The sequence below is a fragment of the Python bivittatus genome, unplaced genomic scaffold, assembly GCF_059951505.1.
Source record: "Python bivittatus isolate LINGU-HERP-01145 unplaced genomic scaffold, Pbiv_v1 ctg000700_np1212, whole genome shotgun sequence".
Taxonomy (NCBI): Eukaryota; Metazoa; Chordata; class Lepidosauria; order Squamata; family Pythonidae; genus Python; species Python bivittatus.
In genome coordinates this window covers 44,297,326-44,319,579 of record NW_028277098.1, presented here as the reverse complement: position 1 = coordinate 44,319,579, position 22,254 = coordinate 44,297,326, and the positions used below count along the sequence as shown (strand labels likewise).

The 22,254-nt window shown below is 37.3% G+C and overlaps 1 protein-coding gene across 5 annotated transcripts in view; it reads right to left on the bottom strand.

The window, feature by feature from the left end:
• Nucleotides 1–22,254, bottom strand: part of SLC1A7 (solute carrier family 1 member 7) — a 49,241-nt gene that overhangs the window by 16,949 nt on the left and 10,038 nt on the right. For all 5 annotated transcript variants that reach the window (XM_088154200.1, XM_088154201.1, XM_088154202.1 and 2 more), the window contains 3 exons: nt 10,634–10,849; nt 5,591–5,633; nt 3,491–3,710 (listed from right to left, as the gene is read on the bottom strand). In XM_088154200.1, coding sequence (XP_088010326.1) covers nt 3,491–3,710; nt 5,591–5,633; nt 10,634–10,849 — 479 coding nt within the window. The remainder of the gene's footprint in view (nt 1–3,490; nt 3,711–5,590; nt 5,634–10,633; nt 10,850–22,254) is intronic.

Genomic DNA, 22,254 nt, shown 5'->3' with positions numbered 1-22,254 from the left:
CCAATAAGGAAAGTTTGTTTGTTCGTTTATGCAATTTCCGTAGCCGCCTATCTCAATCCATGTGACTCTTAAAAGATTATGCATAAATCTTTTAAAATGTTACAAAAACTGCTGTAGTTCACCGATGAAATAATAGTTTTGAGCCAAAAACTGGTGGTGGAGGGATCAATAGCTAAGTTTTGTTGGGGATAAAAACTCTAGGAATGATTGGTGTAGCACCCCAGTGGGCTACTGATTTACAGTAGATTTTGAAAGGAAATACTTTTGTTATAGCTCCATGGTCCTCCAATAACTCATTTTATAGTACATTTATTTGCTTATTTTAAGAGGACTGAACAATATACATCCTCCAAATTTTTGTATGATTCCAACCCCCTTCTGGTTGAGGTTATTCTTACTTCTGTTTTGGGTACAAGGTAAATGCTCTTACAGCATTTCTTTTTCACATTTAAAGAGCTTGAGGCACACTTCAAATGGTTGCTGGGAGCCTCCCTCCCCTTTTCTCTGACAGTTGAAAAGATCTCTTTCTGGTTTTAAAATAACAGTTTAAAAGTGCTGCCAACTAACAGCAGAGCTCTCCTTTGTGCACTGACTGCAGCCTCTTGGACTGGCCACGTGACATGATTGTCTGGTAATTCCAGGAAGTACTTAACAAGGCCTTCTGAATGAGCTCAAGGCTACTCTTAAAGCACAGTTTTTATAGGGGAGGCTGAGTTTTCTTGGGGGGCGGGAATGATAAAATGCTAGGGAAAAATATCTCAAACCAAAAAGGAAGACAGAGTCTTTCAACAGTATGAAGCTATTGCTAGAATGCCAGGCTTCTTAAAAATTACAACTGTAAAAGAAACCTCAACCACTTTGTCCATTAAATACAGGTAATCCTTGTTTAGTGACTGTTCACAGTTACAACGGTGATAACAAAGTAACTTTACAACCAATCCTCGCATTTATGACCTTTGCAGGTCTATAAAGCAAACGAAAGCTGAAGTAAGATCATAAGCACAGTCACGGTTTCACTTAGCAACTGCTTTGTTTAATGACCAAGTTGCCAGCTAAACAAGGACTACCTGTAAATGTCAGAAAAGGCTCTGTTAAGCCTATTTATTCAATTAAAAATCCTCTTGAAAACCTTTGTACAGTCTTCAGGCATCTTGCTAGGAGTGCCAAAGGACAAAGATTTTGATTGATTACTATAACTTCCTGTCTTAGAAGTGGAGCAGCTGTCTGGATCCTGAACACATCTTCACCTGAAAAGGCTCGAATGACTTCTCTGCAGATGGAATTGCTACATGTTTGCTCCAAATGCTCTGATGTACTGCTGGATGCCTTGAGATGTCCCTCTTTGGAAGATGTGGTCCACTTCTGTTTGATCATTCTAGCTAAGTTTAGGCTTTAATAAAATTCATATCTTTCAAACCAGAGACAATTCAAACTGGCTATAAATCATGCTCAGCTAGTCAAATGTTCTGCTGCTCTCTAGAGGACATTCTAAAAAGTGCTGGACTGATTCTCCCAGGGCAATTCAATATTCAATACCATTCTGTTTAAAGCAAACTGGAAAAGATGTTTCAGAGTTTCATGTCAGTATTCAGACACTGGCAACCTAGAGAAAAGTTAGATCCACAGTGTTTGAATTACAAAAGTGCCTGATAAAATCCATAGGTGCTCCCTTTGCCCCCAGTGTTAGAAAATCATACAAAAGGCAAGGAGATCTGGTCTCCCCTTTAATATGAACTCTAAAATTTTTATATAAAAAAAAATTCCCCTCTCACCCCTATGGGTGGTACGTGTCTTCCTCAATCTCGGGTCCTCTACCAGTGGCCTGGGAGTTTGCGGGTTCTGCGCAGTATCTTAACTGTTCCTAGCACTGCACTCTTCTGGACAGAGAGCTCTGATGTTGTTCCTGGCATCTGTTGGAGCCATTCTCCCAGCTTAGGAGTCACGGCCCCGAGTGCTCCTACCACCACTGGGACCACTTTGGCCTTTACTTTCCACATCCTCTCTATTTCCTCCTTCAGGCCCTGGTACTTCTCCAGCTTCTCATGCTCCTTCTTCCTGATGTTGCTGTCACTTGGCACTGCTACATCTATCACTACCGCTGTCTTCTGGTCTTTGTCTACTAGGTCACGGAGAATATATATAGAAGATCGTGGAGAATATATATTCTGTGGAAATGAATCATGCTTAATTTACTGACTGTATGCTATCTTTCCTTCTGGTGTGCATGTCTCCAAGCCAGTTTTGACTCCTGGCAACTGCCTGGACAAGTCCCTGCAGTTTTCTCAGCAGCCTTTTTGGAAGTGGTTTGCCATTGCCTGCTTCCTACAGCTGAGAGAAAGTAACTGGACCAAGGTCATCCAGCTGGCTTCGTGCCTAAGGTGGGACTAGAACTCAGAGCCGCCCACTTTCTAGCCTGATGCCTTAACCACTACACCAAAGTGCCTCTCACTTTTTCCTCGCAATCCCCTATCGAACATGGTAAGACTATTATTTTACTTTCGTCATGGATACTGCCCTTTCAATCCGGCAACCCCAAGACAACATCCCCAATTTTTTCACGTTACTTAGAAATGTTCTTTAACCTGCCCACTTTGCTATTTAAACTATGTATTACAGTTCTTCGTAGGTGTCTCCAAAAAATAAGACTAAGAATTAGCCAATCAACCGATACCTAGATATGCAATTTCCCCTTTTGACTGAAGAACCAAATGCCTTGTTTGCAGAGAAGTAGTTGCTCCCAAATGACTTGTTTTTAGATAAAGATATACCAGCAGATGAAGGCAAGTATCCATGATTCTTGTTTAACAGCACACACTTTCACCCATTGGGTTAACTATGCGTGACCTAGCCCAGTGTTGTCCAAACTTGGCCACTTTAAGATGAGTGGACTTCAACTCCCAGAATTCCCCAGCCAGCATGGCTGGCTGGGGAATTCTGGGAATTGAAGTCCACTCATCTTAAAGTGGCCAGGTTTGGACAACACTGACCTAGCCACAGATACTGTTGAAAATAATATCCTAGCCACAAACATGTTTTGCTCCTTTTCATTTAAATGAAAAACTCTAGGAATTACAGAGAGAAGCAAAACAAGCAAAACATCATTTTTTTAAAAAAAACCAAACTAAAAACTCCAGCTTAGGAAAAGGAAGAAAAAAATGGGGAGGGGGGCTATGTAGGATTAACAGCTAGATATATAGCCACAGTACTTAAATTATATTCATAATTGTGAAATATGTTTTCCAAGTGGAAATTTTGAATGCTAGCAAGTTAGAACATCAGGAATTCTAGAAAAAACAATTTCTCTATATCAGCCTGCTTCAGCCTGGCACCTCAATTAATAAAAGCCAATAAGCATAAATAACTGGAATAATATAGAGTTATTGCACAATTTGTCTGGAAGGCAGCAGGTAGCACATGACTAGTCTATTTTAATTTAATTTGACATCCAATTTATCTGATTTATCTGATTTAAGGATTTTAAAAAACTTACCCATGGTAGCAGAGAATATTACAATTCCCAACACATTCATGCCTTCACTAGTGCCTGGCTCTGACTTATAAATCACTTCTGGTGATGGTGTGATATCCAAGGCAAAATTCTGAATGTTGGATCCATTTTCATCCTGCACGCCATAGACTATAATTCGGCGAGTAATACTTTCAGATGGTGCTTTGTTCACTTTGACAATTGGAATGCTTTTGGTTCGGTACTGAAAGAATAGAAATCATCTGGGTTAAACTCTATTGCAGTGTTTCTCAACCTTGGCAACTTTAAGATATGTGGACTTCAACTCCCAGAATTCCTCAGCCAGCATGGGAATTCTGGGAGTTGAAGTCCACACATTTTAAAGTTGCCAAGGTTGAGAAACACTGCTCTATTGTTTAAAATGTAAGATTATTCTAATATTTTCAAATCTTCAGTAAAGAAAGCAATACAGCTGAAAAAGAACACTCTAACCCATACAATCCAACTGTGGAACAACTTCCATATTCAACAAAATTCAAAACATTTCCATATGTTCAGCATGTCAAAGATACTTTTAAATAACCAATTTTCAGAGTTTGTAAATGAACGCAAAACAATAATAATACTGTAGCTCCCCACATCTTATCCAATAGCATTTCATGGGTCTCCAAAACACAAAAATAGATTTTTGTGGCAGAATGAGGTCTAAAGAGAGACAGAAGAGGCAGATGTGCTGGGTTCATGGGAGCAAATTTGTCCTTCTCCATACAGTGTCTCCCAATGGGGCGAAGTTTTACACAGAATCCAGACATCATTCCCCTCCATTAGTAGCACCTCTCTCTTTTCCCATCACTTTTCTATCATGTTTCTTTCCAGAGAAGCTAGAAAAATGGAATTTATGTATTCATGGCTTTAACAGTTATTATAAGCCCTCCATCTGGAAACATACATATATTTTGGCCTGGAAATCATTGTCATTTATTATTGCAAAGATTAAGAATATATTTTTCCAAGGGGGATTTGAGAGCTGTCAGTTTGCTCTCTGCACCAGAACAAACAACTCAGAGGGTGCTTTTGCATCAGATGGGAGGGTAGGATGATGATGATGATGATGATGATGATGATGATGATGATGATGATGATGATGATGATGATAGATAGATAGATAGATAGATAGATAGATAGATAGATAGATAGATAGATACTGTGGGTTTTTAAAAGTCTGATAGGCTGCCATGTATGGCTTATGAACTGCATTTAAAAATTACTCAAATCTGTTCGGTGCCAAATCTACTCAGACCTATATAATGTTAATCATGGGAACATAAGATGTTGGCTTATAACAAGTAAAGGTCTCTTTTTCAGTATTATCCATAGCTACCTTCCCCAAACTGATATGGTCCAGATGCACTGGGGTTTGCACTGATAGTGTATCTAGAGGGGAGAAAGTTGAAGCAACTAATTGTTACCACTTTTCTCCAACTGGATCCCTCCAGATATCATGAATTTCAACCTCTCTTTGAGGAACACCAAGTTGGAGGAAATCTGATTTATACGCTGCCCAGCAATAGCTGTTAAAGGTTGTAGACAAGAGATCTTCCTGACTCCAGCTGGAAGTACCACAACTGAATCTGGAACACTTTGCATGCAAAGCTCATGCATAATACAGAACTCTACTAAACAACTTGGCATTCCCCACATATTTTAAAATCCATTCTCATCATGGGAAGCAACTGTTGGTTGTCCATAATATTTGGAAAGCTCCAAGCCACCTAATTTGCACATATTTTTTAAAAAGTCAAGACCATATTTCACTTATGGGACTTCAGATAGCTGAGATTTCTACCACAGGAATTCCCCCCTTCTTCTAGCTCCCATATTTCTTAACATTTGCTGTTAAGGGTCATAATTAATTTCCTAACATTTCTGGCTATTAGGAAGAGTTTTTCTCCCCTGAATCTTAGTCAACACCTTTTTAAACCAAATAATACAAATCTTGGTGATTTTAGAAGTTCTTGTGTCTTGGCTAATGAAATGTATATGGCTTTTGTATTTTTTTTTCTTATGAATTGGAAGGGAATATTTTTTTAGGGTCCAAAGTTAGAGAGAGAGACACATTCTCACCTGTTTAAAAGTGGCTTCCACGAGGTTGGCAGGAAACATGTTCCTGAAAAACAGAGAAAACTGGTCAAGGAAATAGGTAGAATTTTAAACACAAAGCTTCACAATTTTATGCAGTAATTTATATTATAACACATGTTTATTTGGCTAATAAAATAGCTTCAGATTCTTCATGGGCTGAGTGATTTTCCCATTTTTTTCCTGTTGTAGAACCTTGGCAAGAAGGACTTAGGGCAAAACTGGAACAATGTGATATTCTGTTAATTGAAGGTTTATTAATTAATATTTCTAAATATGTATAGTAAACACCATGCAAACATCCTGGCATAAAAAGCTGAGAGGTGGAAAAAACTTGAAAACCATCTAATATAATACTTTTATGCCACAATGTTAATCTCTAAGGTTATTTCGCAACTATACACCTGTAGCCATTTGGAAATTTACTCAAGACTTGTCATTACAGGCTGGTACTGTATGTGCCAGCAGGTTTCTTGAGTTTGATCCAATCAAGCATGATCTGTACAGGTTTATTGTTGGATAAAGAGATAGAATATAACTGACATCAAATAAATCCAAACAATTCATATCACCCATGAATCTGGCAGTGCATTTTTCCCAAACTTTCAATTAAAAATTAAATTCTGAATCAGCATGTGATGAGACAGACATTTTACCAGAAAAAAAGGTTGAATTTGAGTGATGGACAATGTGATTTTGTTGCAATAAATGTTTCATTTTTATGAACGTTTCCCCCCATATTATAGTACATGTATCTTCAATTGCCCCAAGAGATCTAAAATTATTTCCTTTCAATTGCCTTTTAAAGTTCCAAGCGATCCTGGCTCCTCCATACAATCAAATCATCTGGTATCATAGATTCTATCCATGTACATTAGGAATTTCATTAATTAATTCTGTTTGTGATGTGATTTAGATGAAAGGTGCTACAGACATGCAAAGGATTACTTTGTTAATTAAAAGATAGATTAGCAGTTTATGATGGATAATTAATCTGGAGCAACTGTTGGGGGGGTTGCATTCAAATTGAAGAGGAACTAGGTATGTGGGTCATGACAATCTGCAGAGTTGTGTCTCACTGTTGCAGTCATAACTAGCTGCCCTTAAATGCAATTAGGATCACATGGAAGAAGAAACATTCTATCAGATGGTCAATAGGTGACCTAATGTTAGAATTTTTTTTTGAGGATTCTAGCATTTTATTTCTTCGTTATTCTTTCCGTTGCAGGAATTAGGACTGCTCCTTTTAATACAAGTGACTGGAACTCTTCCAATATATTTTAAATAGACTGTTGTTTTCCATAGTAAGTAATTCTTCAAGATTAGCTTTGTTGAAGTGGCCAAAGGATAAGATGATATTTCCCTAGAACAGCAGCTTAGGGTTACTTCAATTTTAGTAAAGTACTGGTTCTGACAGACAATCTTGATACACCACTAAACAAATTAGCCTATGTCTGATGGCAATAGTTGTATTTGGGGGAGATGCAGTTAGTTTGCACCGGAGCCCTTTTTCCATTTTGTAGAAACACAGCTGTGAGTAAAAAGCAGCTGGCATATGAAACTGAACAGATATTTTTATTAGCTCCATCAGATTCTTGGAAAAACTGCAAACTCCTAGTAGATTTCAAAAAGCAATTTCTGCCATTTTGAAAAGTTATGCTATTCAGCATGAGATTTTTGCTTCTGCAGTTTTCATTAGTGTTATATGATACTTGAATTGGTTTATTGGAGGTAGGATCAAGCCTTGACCCTGAAGTCTTTCTAACTCTCACACATATCAGATTTTGGATGATTTTTTGTAATTATTTGTAAATGGATACATTGATCTCAAAGATCAGTGCAGTACTTTTTTTGAAGCAGGACTATTTGGGCAGCACAGAGATCCATGCCTGTACATTCAGGTTCTTCTGGAAGATGTGGTGCTCCTACAACATACCTCTACTCACAGTCATGCTCTTATACTTCTTCATCTCTTCCATATTCTCTCTTAATCATATCGAACAAATAAGCAGTTAAGACAATATCAGTATTTAATTCTGTAGGGGTATAAACAGTAATCCAAGTCTATGCCCCAACCACTGATGCTGAAGAAGCTGAAGTTGACCGGTTCTATGAAGACCTACAACACCTTCTAGAACTAGCACCAAAAAAAGATGTCCTTTTCATCATAGGGGATTGGAATGCTAAAGTAGGAAGTCAAGGAGTAATCGGAATAACAGGCAAGTTTGGCCTTGGAGTACAAAATGAAGCAGGGCAAAGGCTAATAGAGTTCTGTCAAGAGAACAAGCTAGTCATAGCAAACACTCCAACAACACAAGAGATGACTCTACACATGGACATCACCAGATGGTCAATACCGAAACCAGATTGATTATATACTTTGCAGCCAAAGATGGAGAAGCTCTATACAGACAGCAAAAACAAGAGCAGGAGCTGACTGTGGCTCAGATCATGAGCTTCTTACTGCAAAATTTAGGCTTAAATTGAAGAATGTGGGGAAAACCACTAGACCACTCAGGTATGACTTAAATCATATTCCTTGTGAGTACACAGTGAAGGTGATGAATAGATTTAGAGGATTAGATTTGGTAGACAGAGTGCCTGAAGAACTATGGACGGAGGTCCGTAACATTGTACAAGAGGCAGCAACTAAAACCATCCCAAAGAAAAAGAAATGCAAGAAAGCAAAATGGCTGTCTGATGAGGCTTTACAAATAGCTGTGAAAGAGGGAATGAGAAAAGCAAGGGTGAAAGGGATAGATATAAGCAACTGGATGCAGATTTCCAGAGAATAGCAAGGAGAGATAAGAAGGCCTTCTTAAATGAACAATGCAAAGAAATCGAGGAAAACAATAGAATGGGGAAGACTAGAGATCTCTTCAAGAAAATTGAAGATATCAAAGGAATGTTTAGTGCAAAGATGGGCATGATAAAGGACAAAAAAGGCAGGGAGCTAACAGAAGCAGAAGAGATTAAGAAGAGGTGCCAAGAATACACAGAAGAACTATACAAGAAAGATCTTAATGTCCCTGATGTCCATGCTGGTGTGGTCACTGACCTTGAGCCAGACATCCTAGAGAGTGAAGTCAAGTGGGCCTTAGGAAGCATTACTAACAACAAAGCTAGTGGAGATGACAGTATTCCAGCTGAGTTATTTAAAATACTAAAAGATGATGCTGTTAAAGTGCTGCACTCAATATGCCAGCAAGTTTGGAAAACGCAACAGTGGCCACGGGATTGGAAAAGGTCAGTTTACGTTCCAGTTCCAAAGAAGGGCAATAGCAAAGAATCCTCAAACTATCGCACAATTGCACTCATTTCACATGCTAGCAAGGTTATGCTCAAAATCCTACAAGCTAGACTTCAGCAGTACGTGAACCGAGAACTACCGGATGTACAAGCTGGGTTTCGAAGAGGCAGAGGAACTAGAGATCAAATTGCCAACATTCGCTGGATCATGGAGAAAGCACGAGAGCTCCAGAAAAACATCTACTTCTGCTTCATTGACTATGCAAAAGCCTTCGATTGTGTGGATCACAACACACTCTGGAAAATTCTTAAAGAGATGGGGGTACCGGACCATCTTACCTGTCTCCTGAGAAATCTATATGTGGGCCAAGAACCAACAGTTAGAACCGGTCATGGAACAACCGATTGGTTCAAAATAGGGAAAGGAGTACAACAAGGCTGTATACTGTCACCCTGCTTATTTAACCTATATGCAGAGTACATCATGAGAAATGCCAGGCTGGAAGAATCACAAGCCAGAATTAAGACTGCAGGGAGAAACATCAATAACCTCAGATATGCAGATGATACCACCCTAACAGCAGAAAGTGAAGAAGAACTAAAGAGCCTCTTGATGAGGGTGAAAGAGGAGAGTGCGAAAGCTGGCTTGAAACTCAACATTAAAAAAACTAAGATCATGGCATCTGGACTCATTCCTGGCAAATAGAAGGGGTAGAAATGGAAGCAATAACAGACTTCATTTATTTGGGCTCCAAGATCACCACAGACGGAGACTGCAGCCATGAAATTAAAAGACGCTTGCTCCTTGGGAGGAAAGCTATGGCAAACCTAGATAGCATATTAAAAAGCAGAGACGTCACCTTGCTGACAAAGATCCGCATAGTCAAAGCTATGGTTTTTCCAGTAGTAATGTATGGCTGTGAGAGCTGGACCATAAAGAAGGCTGAGCACTGAAGAATTGATGCCTTTGAACTGTGGTGCTGGAGAAGACTCTTGAGAGTCCCCTGGACTGCTAGGAGGTCAAACCAGTCAATCTTAAAGGAAATCAACCCTGATTGCTCATTGGAAGGATTGATAATGAAGCTCAAGCTCAGATACTTTGGTCACCTAATGCGAAGAGAGGACTCTTTGGAAAAGACCCTGATGCTGGGAAAGATTGAAGGCAAAAGGAGAAGAGGACAGCAGAGGATGAGATGGTTAGATAGCATCACTGAAGCAATGAGCATGAAACTGAGCAAACTCAGGGAGGCAGTGAAGGACAGGAAGGCCTGGCGCAATATGGTTCATGGCGTCACGAAGAGTCGGACACGACTTAACAACTGAACAACAAATAAACAGAATATTTATAACTATCCAACTAAGCCAATAACTATCTCTCAGCCCAATCTTCCTCACAGGGTTACTTTTATGGGATAAAGGGAGGGAATGAAATGCTATAAATAAATAATCTATATATTTTTTTTTCAAACTTTAAGATGTGTGGACTTCATGCTGGCTGGGGAATTCTGGGAGTTGAAATCCACACATCTTAAAGTTGCCAAGTCTGAAAAACACTGATCTATATCTTTTTACTATGGCAAGCAATTTCATGGTAGCAGCTACGTGTAGGGAGACGTACCTAATAAGCCACCTAGGTTCTTTTCAATGAACTCATTATTGACCTTCAGCATTCTTCATAGATTCCAAAACGTATCTTTTAAAATGTGATCACTCACCACAATATCATTGAATATGCAAAATCTGACCCTTCATAAAAGCAGTAAGAATTAACACTGTTACCGAATTAGGTCCAGCAATGCATCTGCAGAGCTCATGATTGGCTTCCCACTTTCCTCGGTATTTTCCTTTTGGGCTGCCCCACCAGGATGGATAATGGACACCATAATGATTCCCACAATCACAGCCACAAATGTAGTCCAAAGATAGTAAGTGATTGTAATGATGCCTAATCGACTGGATGTTTTAGCATCAAGAGCTGCTAGTCCAGACATCAGGCTGTTGAAAGAAAACACAAAGTATGTCTTTTTTTTCACATACTTATTAAATTAGGTCTATGACTATATCAAGTGAGAGGGCAACAAATTCCTATCTAACCTTCTCTCTGGGCAAAGATGATCAAAGGAAGATTTGCCTTACAGTCTTCTTTTGCAGGAGACTGTAGGAAGGAGTTGGCCAGGAAAGAGTTAGCAGAAAGCAGAAAGCCATATCTGAACCCTTCATGGAGAGTTCACCATCCACAATTTATGTAATTGATCTATACTTTGTATTCAGGTTTCAGGATTTAGGTCAAATAAAGAAAGTGCAACCACATGAGCTCAGCTCTAAAAATATGTCTACGCTGTGTGTTTGACACAACAAACAAGAAAATATTCCAATTTGTTTTAAAACAGAGAACAACACGTATTTCCTTTAGCCTCAATAGAAGGTGCCCACTTAACAAATCTAGCCCTAATACGATATCAGAAAGAAGTCACTGAACTCTAATTATCTTTAGTTCCCACAACTTTAAAATGCAGGCAACACTATAATCCAGCCATTAACTGAGATCTGAGGCCATCCAAGCAAGCAAACTATGCATACAGATTGCAAGCCATAAATCAGATCATTTGAAGCATCTTAATTTTATACTATTTATTCCGGTATGGAATTATTATTTGAGTAAACAAATAATCCCACCCCACCCCCCAACACTTTCTTCATTTTTCTTTTTCATGATCAGTTAAGCGTACAAAATGGGCTGATATGTATATAAGTGAGGTCAGACCCCCTCCAGACAACCCATATATTCTCTCCATATATAGTACACATTACAGCACATCTGAGTAAAAATATCTTTTGCAACCATTAAGTGCCTCTAAGGCCTGATCCTGCTACTGAATAAAAAAGCATTATTTCATCTGCTTGACCTTTGCAGATTGATTTAGAAAAAATGGAGGAGGTCATGGGAAAACATGGGAGAGTATGAAAGACAGTGACACTGTAACATTATGTGAATAAGGCAGAGCAGTTGGTTATAAAAGCCTCATGCTGAAGCACTATCCACATGATGCATGAATTGTATTTTTTTTTTTGCATAACTATAATTTTTACAGATTTGGAAGGCCATAAGAATTCAGGTCAGTCCAATATGATGATGCAGTTTTATAACATATGCAAACTCAGATTAGAATGATTGTGATGCTGGATTAATTTTTATAAAATAATTGCTGGATTTCAAATGTAAGGACTCAAAATTAGTCAAAACAATAAGACTCCTGTGGCTGATCTTTGAGCCATGCATGCACCAGGTTAAATCCTTAGATGGAATGAAAAGGGGTCTTCAGTCCTTGTTAAGTATAGAGAGGAACCAGGTTGCATTAGAGCTCTCTTAAAATCTTGCTGAGAAGAAATAAGAAGTCCTTCCAAGTCTGTAAATCCAATCATTGGATTTGTTGGATGTATCTCAAACGGTTGGAAACTGATTATTTTTAACAGTAGGAATTTATACTGTCTACATTATATGTATATTGTAAAAATTCCTGTTGCCCTTATAAAGGTTTTAGCCATATAGATTTTGGATTTTCTTTTTCCGGGCCAACATGATTCTTGTTGGTTTTTAATGGATTAATTTTGTTTATCTTCTCATAGAAGTGGTATAACTCTTACAGGCCTGCAAGAATAGCTTTCCGGTGAGGGAAATGTTCCAAAGAAATCTAGCTATCAAAAGACAATCCATCTATCTTTATCAGTATGGGTTGCAGCTTGTCTGAAATGAAACAAGGACTTCCAAAGCTTTCAACACAACATCCTGTTAACAATAGCCAAACTTAACAATTATCATCAATGGTTTCTTCTTCATAATATAGTAACTATCATTTGATGAACTCCTGCTGAAGTACAGCTTATCCTCTGTCATAAAATAGTGAAAACCTTGTATCCTCAAAATTAGTAATTAGTCCATTTTATATTTGTCAATTTCTAATCCTCCATGTTTTGTTTGCAGATCATTGTAAGGAAAAAAAAATTAAAAAATGACATTTCACTGTATTTAGTTTCACTATATATTAGCATATGCCTTCTTTTCTAGAATCTTTATTCTTTAATATCAGATAGTAGAAAATTAGCCATGATTACAGTTACATTGTAACTTCTCAGATGTTGAGTATAATAATATACTTTTTGATAATGTTTGTATTTTAATAATCACTTTTTTATCTTTTATAATGATTGTTTTTAACTATTCTTATTTTATTCAATTGTTATACACTGCCAAGAGTTGCTTTGTGTGAGACGGGTGGCTATATAAATGTGATATATAAATAAACAAACAAATAAATAATGGAGTGCTCTTTCAACTAATGAGAAAATAATAGTTGATCCCTAAGAGAAGGCAATGTTTAAACGGTTATTTAAAAAACAAACATGCAAATTGTTACTTAATTTAATGCATTAAAAATAACAGATTTACTGTTCAAATAAAACAGGCAAAAATAAGAGATCAAAAAGCTTAGTTGGAAGGACAGAACGTTCCTAAAAACAGATAAATTAGTCACTATAATTCTTTCAAAAAGCATTACTGAGGAGATAAATCTGTTCTCCTATCTATGTTATAATCTAGCCTTCCAGTTTAATAAAAGAGAGAAAGAGAAAGAGAGCGATATTGCAAAATAAGATTCAGTGTAAAGTAATGATTCTTCAAGTTAGGCCAAAAGGATAATCAGACTTGAGTATTATGGAAACTACTAGTTACAGTGAAAACAAGCCATATATCAGCCTTCCCCAAAATAGTGACCTTCCTATAATAATTCCAAGACAAATTGACCTTTATTCGGTATTAAAAAGTAACAATTCTGTTTCTTCACAATTCCACATCTCTCACTTTCAAACAATTCTAGAGCCTTGTTTATTGAACCTCTCATGCTAAAACTAGTTCAAAAAGTGATGCTTCAACATCCTCTTTTTAAGTCCTCTTGAAATATCCTGTAAAACGGCATTTAGTATTTGCAACTTCCTCTGCATACTAGGTAATCTTATACTTCAAAACATACAGTGTACAGCTCAGATGTGGCTAGCACTGCGCAAGGCATGCTGTTTCCTTTGCTATACTTCACACAGTTAAACTATGGAATTTGCTGCCATCAGAAGTGGTGATAAGCCTAATTTTAAATAGTTTTAAGAGAGGATTAGACAAATTCAGGGATATAAAGGCTTAAAGGCCTGTGAGGTTCCCAATGCTATGGACAGCTGCTTCTGAGATTTTTTTAAAATGACCAAGTCTAGGCTACGATCCTGGGATTTCCTGATGAAGTACTAGGCCTGAGTCTGCTTATTCTTTTCCAAGAACAGCTAGGCACTGTCACCTCTTATGACAGATATTTTATACTGAACAACAAAGAACTAACTAAACCTAGTTGCCAAAGGTAGCAATTAAGTCTATCTCATACAGAATTTACTTCTTACAGTGGATACCATTATCCACACCAACACCATAATATAGGAAAACGTTCTACATTAAACTCTGAAACTCAAGTAGCTACCTCGTTTTTCCTTTTGTTTCAGGTATTTAGAAGATGGAAATGGACCTGAACACACGTGAGACTTTGTAAAGAAAAGCTCAATACTTTGAATATGACAGCTAGCAAGAACCTTATTAAAACGGTGACAATATGCCTGTCTAGTCCATGAGGCTAAATAAGGTATTTGGAGCTTGGCAGATGTAAATAACTTCAAAGTGCTAATTTGAACCATTTTCTAGAGCAGCCATCATTAAGACAACGTAATTCAGGGTTTTCAGCTGTTCCATTCTTTCTGAACAGTGGCAAGGAAACTAGCTGGAAGATTCACAAATCTGATATGTATATTGAATTTAGGTTTAAATCATCTGTGCTTATAGCTCTCTGCCTAGTTCACTGTCTCAATTTCTGAATGGTGAAAGCCTCAAATGTAATAACTCTGGAAAAGGGAAACATAAGGAGCTGACCATAAACCGATTCAGCTCATGCCTCTCTAGCTTGCTGTATTCCCTCCCCCAACAGAAGCCATCTGGATATTGCTCTGAAATGGATGGATTATAGATGGACCTATCAGAGGGGATTAGAGTGATTAGAAAGACCTTAATCTTGTCAAGAAGTAATGGTCAAGCATTAACAACCAGCAGTTGCTACAATATACATGCTCGTTTTCATTCATTCACCTCTTGTTTATATTTTCATTGAATTTCACTTCATAATTGCTTGCTATGGAAAATCCCCTCCTAAATAAATTGATGCCTTCTTTGTTAAAACAATGTTAGCAGTATTATGTGTAGCCTGATTGTGGGTTGGTAGGACAGAAATACCAACTCCCGTGGTATAACATCAGTTTAGAAATTGTCTCATAAATGTAACTGAATATTGCAACACTGAACAGTGTACTGATATTTAGGAAACAAATAACAACATTACAACATTATCTCTTTCTTATCCCAGCCTTGTTACAACAAACAAACAAAAGATGCTTGAAAGCTTGGCTCTAAAAAGTGAAAAATTGAAATAAAAATAGGAAATGAATCAAATGCTCTACAACTGACTAAGTGACTCTACCCAGTTTGGCTCTTACTGCCTTCAACTTCTAGATTCTATATTTTCAAAAATGAGAATTAGATAATTTTTGCTTTCCTTTATCCTAGAAATCTCTGGGACGTACTAAAGCAAATGTCAAGAATGACTATCAAAAACAAAGTGAACTCCTAGAAGGCCAAATTAACATAGGAGGCTGTGCTGAAATAAACACAGAAAGACATTTTAAAAAGCTATGGATCCTGACCAACATTGTAAGGAGTCACAGAAACAGGCCACTTTAATACCTATACATGGGCATGACAAATACATGGGAAATACATGAGAAACAATTCATGAAGAAATTGGAATAATGGTCTCTGAAACTGGAATGTGGACACTGGAATAATGCTCCCTAGGCCTCTCATCCAGTTCGGAGGGGCCTCTCTAAACAGGCAGCTGAAGCTGTTTCTTAGACATCAGGTTGGTTGAACCATGACAGATCTTGTTATCAACCAAACTTTAAGCAGACCAAAAAAACTTGGAGTGCAATAGAGGAGATCAGCTAAAGGAATCCAACCATGAAAAGGGCAGTTCCACATGACAACTTCATTCAGCACTGGCTCTGAACCTGTCTGACAAGATGACATTAGCTTATTTCAATAGCTGAGTCATCTTTTTTCTGATCTTTTCTTGGCAACCCTGGAGTTTTTAGGTGGTCCCTTCTCTTGCTTCTGACTCCCAGGTTTTAGGCTCAAGGAAGCCACCCCACTTCAAAGCACTCACTTGAAAAGGCAAAGCAAAAACTATGCAGCCTGGACCTCTGCCAGCCATTCTTCTGCTGAAGTCAAGGGAAAACAGGAGAACTCTTGTTCCACAGGGATCCTGATGGTCTTCTGAAAGTTGATCAAAATGGAGCTCTTCCAGAGGACTTTTAGTTACAGTAATTAGTTAAGACAGACATAAAAGGGTTAACTGTTATTGGAATGCTGCTGGTTTAATTTAAATTAATGATAAGGTTTTTTATGGTTTTACTGTTTTGGATTGTGGATATTTTTATTTCTGTACACCATCAAGAGTCACAAGATTGTGCCAGTTTAAAAATCAAATGAATAAATAAATAAAATTCTTCATTTCACTCCAGCTCCACTAACTATTTTGGGAAGAGTTGCAAAGATCTGCACACAGCTTTTTAAAAATTAAAAAAAGCCAGATCAGCTGTGGCTGGACTTAAAGTGGTGCCTGCCTACACTGCTTAGGACTTATTTCCTTTCCTTTACCAATATCTCAATATGCAATCATGGTTAGAGAGGTTAGGAAAAACATCTGGTAGCAAAACTATTGCTATGGTAACATTATAACTTCAGAACAAGCAGTCCAGGCAGTTTCCAGGAGTCCACACTGACTTGAAGGTACAAAATAAATAAATAAATTTGTGGTGAAAAGAGGGCTTAAATGTCTCCCTTTTCTCCACAAATGATAGTCCCATGCATAGCTTCCTATAAAATATGTAGCTTTGGATCGTTCTCCTCAATACATAAATGAACAAGTACTGTGTAATGTTTGGACTCATTTGTTTAATTGGGTTCTCTTTATCTAGTTTTAGGACGTGTGGAGAACAGATCACATTTTAGGTCATATTTATGCAGAAATATTGAAAATTCAAAAGGGTTCACAAGCTTTTAAGCACCATTGTATATAGTGGAAAACACGCAACAAGCAATAAATATAACGCTACAACTACAGTAGAAGTGAATTCATGTAGGCATTTTAAGGTTGTTGTTATTTTTTAAGTCTGATAATGGATGAACACTTTTGCAGTTGTGCAATTGTGAATAGTATGCTGAGCTGTTTCTGACAGTTACAAAACACCCACAGAATAAAACCTGACTCATGATCTGTCATCAATCCCAATCTCAAAGAAGAAAAGGAAATTGTGAAATACTGCAAACTTTGTTCCACAGTTCTAAAGCCATTCCTAGAAATAGGAATTATAGCAAAATTACAGTGGAACATAGATAACTCAACTGTGCACCAAAATCACAATTAAAAAGTCATAGGAGGATTCTAATGGGGAAAAAAAAATATATCAAACAAAGCTAAATTGGGGAGGGTATCTTGCACTGTGGGGGTGAGCCAAACTTGAAAGAGGCCTTCTTAATGGACCAAAATATATCTGCATTTTGCATTCAGCTTTGGGGAAAGATATCTTGCTCATGGCAGTTTTGGATATATGGCACTGTGCCAGATGATATTGTCTGTTTCAGGATAATGTTGGTCTAGCCCCAAGTGATTATGCAATGAGCCCAAGTCCTAAAGCTCTGCACATAACAAGTGGAATTGCAAGGTGCTGTTAAATATGGGCTTAAAATGGTCTCTAAAGAAGCTCATATGTTGTTCCAGCTGCTGATAGAGGAGCTGCTGATCTACAGAGCTGTTTACCAGTGAAAATTTGTAATAGATGGGTCTTGAATTTTTTTTGTTTGTTTTAAACTGAAACATTTAAAAACAAGATAAATGACTACAAAAAGAAGAAAAGAAAAAGAAGTAATGAATAAAAGGATAACATATCAGTAAACAGGGAGTTTTCAATTGCATAAAAATTAAATTTCAGTATTTAATTAATTTGAGTGTTTATGAGTGTTTAGAATTAAGTACATTGTATTGTTTTATAGAATACTAAAAACCTCTATTAAGACTCCGGACAAAATGTTCATGCCACCACTATTTATCATTATGTCAAGGACAAATACACATACTGTGATAATGTAATAAAAAGAAAGAGAAAAAAACCCAATTAAAACATTATTAGAAAACTACTTGATTTCAAATTCCCTTCCATTGTACCCTGACTGATAATTGCAATCAATGTGTTTATAAGCATTTAAAATGGTTTCTGATTACAGTCCTTACACCAATTGTTTTCCCCTGAAAACCATATTCTACATTTCTATATTTGCCTTGTTGTGTCATGTATCACACACTGGGGAATCATTTTTGCCTAAATTTGGTCAAGCTTGTGTTGTGAATATATACTGTTCATTTTGCTGTTACTGCATCTTCCCCAAGTTTGATTTCCCAGTCTGATATTATTGGCAAAGGGTCTCTTTTCCAATGTTGAGCCAGTTTTGTCTTCACGCTGACAGCATATACCTAAATAAGTTGTGATTTTTTTAAAAAAATCAATGTGTTCTGGAACAATTCCTATTTAAAAAAAACACCAAGGTTTCCATTTAAACATTGTTTTTAAAAAATTTAAAAATAATACTGTGTATTTCTGTCCATACTTTTGGTTTTTTTTTTACATAACCATCACATATGATAAAATGTTCCTGACTTTTCACATTTCCAGCACTTTTTGATATATGATTTACCTATTTTTGTGATTATTGATGGAGCTTTAAACCATCTGTAAAACATTTTGTAGCAATTTTCTTTTAAATTATAGCTTGGGGTAAATTTTACTGATTTTTTCCCCCATAATTCCTCCCATAGTTACATTGTAATTGTTTCCTTAAAACTTTGCATCTACTTTATAATGCAATTTTTGACATTCCGTCTTTGTGTCATATTTTAATAGCAATTTATATATATCTCCCAGTAGGTGGTCTGCTGTGAATATTTTTAATTATATTTCTCTCACCTTTCTATTTTAAGAGGGAAGAAACACTTTCAATAAGCAATAACTTTTCAGAAGAATCAAAGGTGGATAGCAACAAACCAAAAATCTTGTTATTAATTTCAAACATCATTTATTAGCACTAAAACAGCTAATAAACAACTACAAAATATAGTTAACTGTGATAACAGTTTTATTCAGTAATAAAAATAAGAAAAGTAGAGAGCACTAAAAACAGTCCAGTAGAACAATCAATCTTCATCCCAATGCCTTTTAAAAAATGGTGGCTTTTGTCATCTCCTGCACATCCACTAAGGAAGAATCAAGAGTGATCTCTCTTCAGCACTAATTCCAAAGGGAGATAAAGCTGAATCCCCTAGGTGTGATCCTAAGGGACATGCCACCATGGACAGAGTTTCGAAAAGTGACAATCTTTCTCATAAGTGGAAGAGGCAAAAGCCCGCTGAAATGCAGTTGAGAGACAAAGAGCTTAGAGCAGTGTTTTTTAAACTTGGCAACTTTAAGTTGTATTGACTTCAATGCCCACAGGCTGGCTAGAGAATTCTGGGAGTTGAAGTCCACACATCTTAAAGTTGCCAAGTTTGAAAAATACTGGCTTAGAGTATCTATAGTGTCCTAGAACTGGGATACAGTTTTGGATGCAAAATGAATTATCTCTAATAATGTGCTATCTGCCTTAAGGCTGTCTGTTTGCCTCAATATATTCTTTTTGTATATATGTAAATAAAACAAATGACAAAATCACAGTTAGTCAAGAACCAAAGCAAAGAAGCTGAATAGTACTGTTTCTGGAACTTCTCACCACTGGATCTGGGGAATGCAAATTCATAAATGCTGAGATTCAGAACATGTTAGTACAGGAACCAGATAATATCTGTACACACATTTGTATGCAAGAGAAACAGTAACATCTCCCATTGAAACATGATGTGTATCTACTATTGCATGGTCCTACAAAGGCCTATCCAAAAGCAAGTCCCACTGAATTCAGTCAGAGGTACTCCTAGTAAAATGGATGTAAGATTAAACCACAGAGGAATTTCAACAGAGATGTGCCAATCCTTAAGAACAGGATGGGAACTTTGGACCTGAGCTCTAAAACAGCCTAAATGTACAAACCTAAACATACTACTTTAAAAATCAATTATTATTATTTTTAAAAAAGCAGGTTTAGAAATGCTAATATCTTTTTGTACAAATCTTGTTAAAAAAGAGAGATTAATTTTTGTTTCATTAAAAAAAAATAGCTACAACTTTGGGTGCTTGCTACCACAGGCAGAGTAAGTGTGAAATGTGAGTTGGGAAACAGGGAACGGTACCTTTTAGCATAGAAAGCCACCCAAAGTCTTATGGAATTGGGCAGCCCCTACATCAAATGAATAAAGAAAGCAGGCAGGCAGACAGGCAGACAGTGTCTCTAATTAAAAAAACAAAGCATAGCAGAGAGATGCTGGAATATAAATTCCAACCAATGCAGAGGAGTGGATGAAAAAAAAATTGATTTCCTGAGGTTGCAGAGCAGCTGTGCCTTTTTCTGCTAATGGTGTTCCAGCAGTGGTTTGCAGCTGGCAGTGTGGCTGACAAAAGAAAAAAAACCCAGAGGTGAGGTATACATTTCAGGCAGAAGATCTCCATATATTTGAATGTATGTATGCATGCATGTATGAATATATGTGCTGAGCAGTATTTCTAGATGAGCCCAATTCTGAAGGATTCTGGGCAGTGTATAATAAAGATTTAAAATTGGTATACTATACTAATAATTGAGAGATTGAGAGAAAGAGATGTCCCCTATTATCTCAGTCTGAGCACACTTTGAAAAAGGATACATTTCACTTGCTTGCAAAAACCAGGGGCTGGGTGCATCTCTGCAGGGATGGAATTCCACAGAGTGAGGACTACTATTGAGATGATCTTCCATCTTGTCCAAGCTCCATGAATGTCAAGGAGGGGAGATGCTCAGCAGGCTCCCTCTAGACAGATTCCAGCCTGGCAAGGCATTGTCTGATACACCCCTGTGTTGTACCATGTAGAGCTTTAACAGTAACCACCAACACTCTCAACCTGGGCCCAGAAGCCTATTGGTAACCACAGAATAAGCATTATTCTAGATTGGTGGGTTGGTCCTCCCACTAATTTTGCTGCTGCATTTTGAATCAACTGCATCTTCTGGGTTGTCTTCAAAGGCAGCCCCATGTAGACTGTATTGCCATAGTCTGGCTGTGTGGTGATTAAGGCATGAGTTACCATTGCCAGGGCAGATAAGAAAGACAAGTTGGAGGTAGAAAACAGAAGAATCCATCTTTTAATCATCAAAATCAGCCGATTATCTTGGTGTAAAGAATTAACACCCTGAGACAACTTGTTAGAAATCAGTAGGCTACTTCCATGTCAAGTGACATTTTGAATAGACTTGTAATACTAATAAGAAATATACATTCAGACAATTAAATAATGAATGGGACACAGCTGCAAGTACTGTACATTCACAAAAAATAGTATAGAATTCAAGATATTCAAGACTGTATAGGGGACTCATCTAAAATACTTCTTCCAAGATTTAGTTCCATTAGATATTTGTTTCATTTCAAAATATAAAGAGAACTATTCCTATAAAGCAAGCATTTCACAATAATGAGGGACAAACATTAAAATAATAATGTTGAATCATATGTGCAGGAACATTATTTTTGAAAATTATTAATCACTAAATAAAACCATTAACATTCACTCATTAAGAAGTGTAATTAATTTAAAAAGTAATACAAATCTGGGATTCATTAGGGCTCATGGAAACTGAGTGAGTGAATAGTGTTCTCTGGGGTATGAATGTGAGTGCAGGTGATTTGGATCCATGCCTTGCTGGCTCCTTTGGCAATGAGGGTGGGCATGAGTGGCTGGATCTGAGAAGTGGTCAATGCTTCATTGAGGAAGGCTGGATGCCACCTGCCTTAAAAGAGACAGCAATATGCCCTCTCTTGATCCAGGCTTGCCGAAGAACTGTTGCCATCTCCAACCTCTCCTTCTTGTGAAAGTTTGGCTACAGAGGATCCTTATGAAGCAGATTAATTGCACCCATGTCATTCTGGATTCAGACACAGGCAAAGGATGGAAACAGCATTGGCTGCTCAAGAGGTACACCTAGCTGCCACTCTTCTGATTAGTCTTCTGCAAGAAGCTTGAGACTGTCTTGTTTGAGTGAGATTCAGGGGTTAGATGCTGTTTGCTAATTGTGTGGGTGCCTA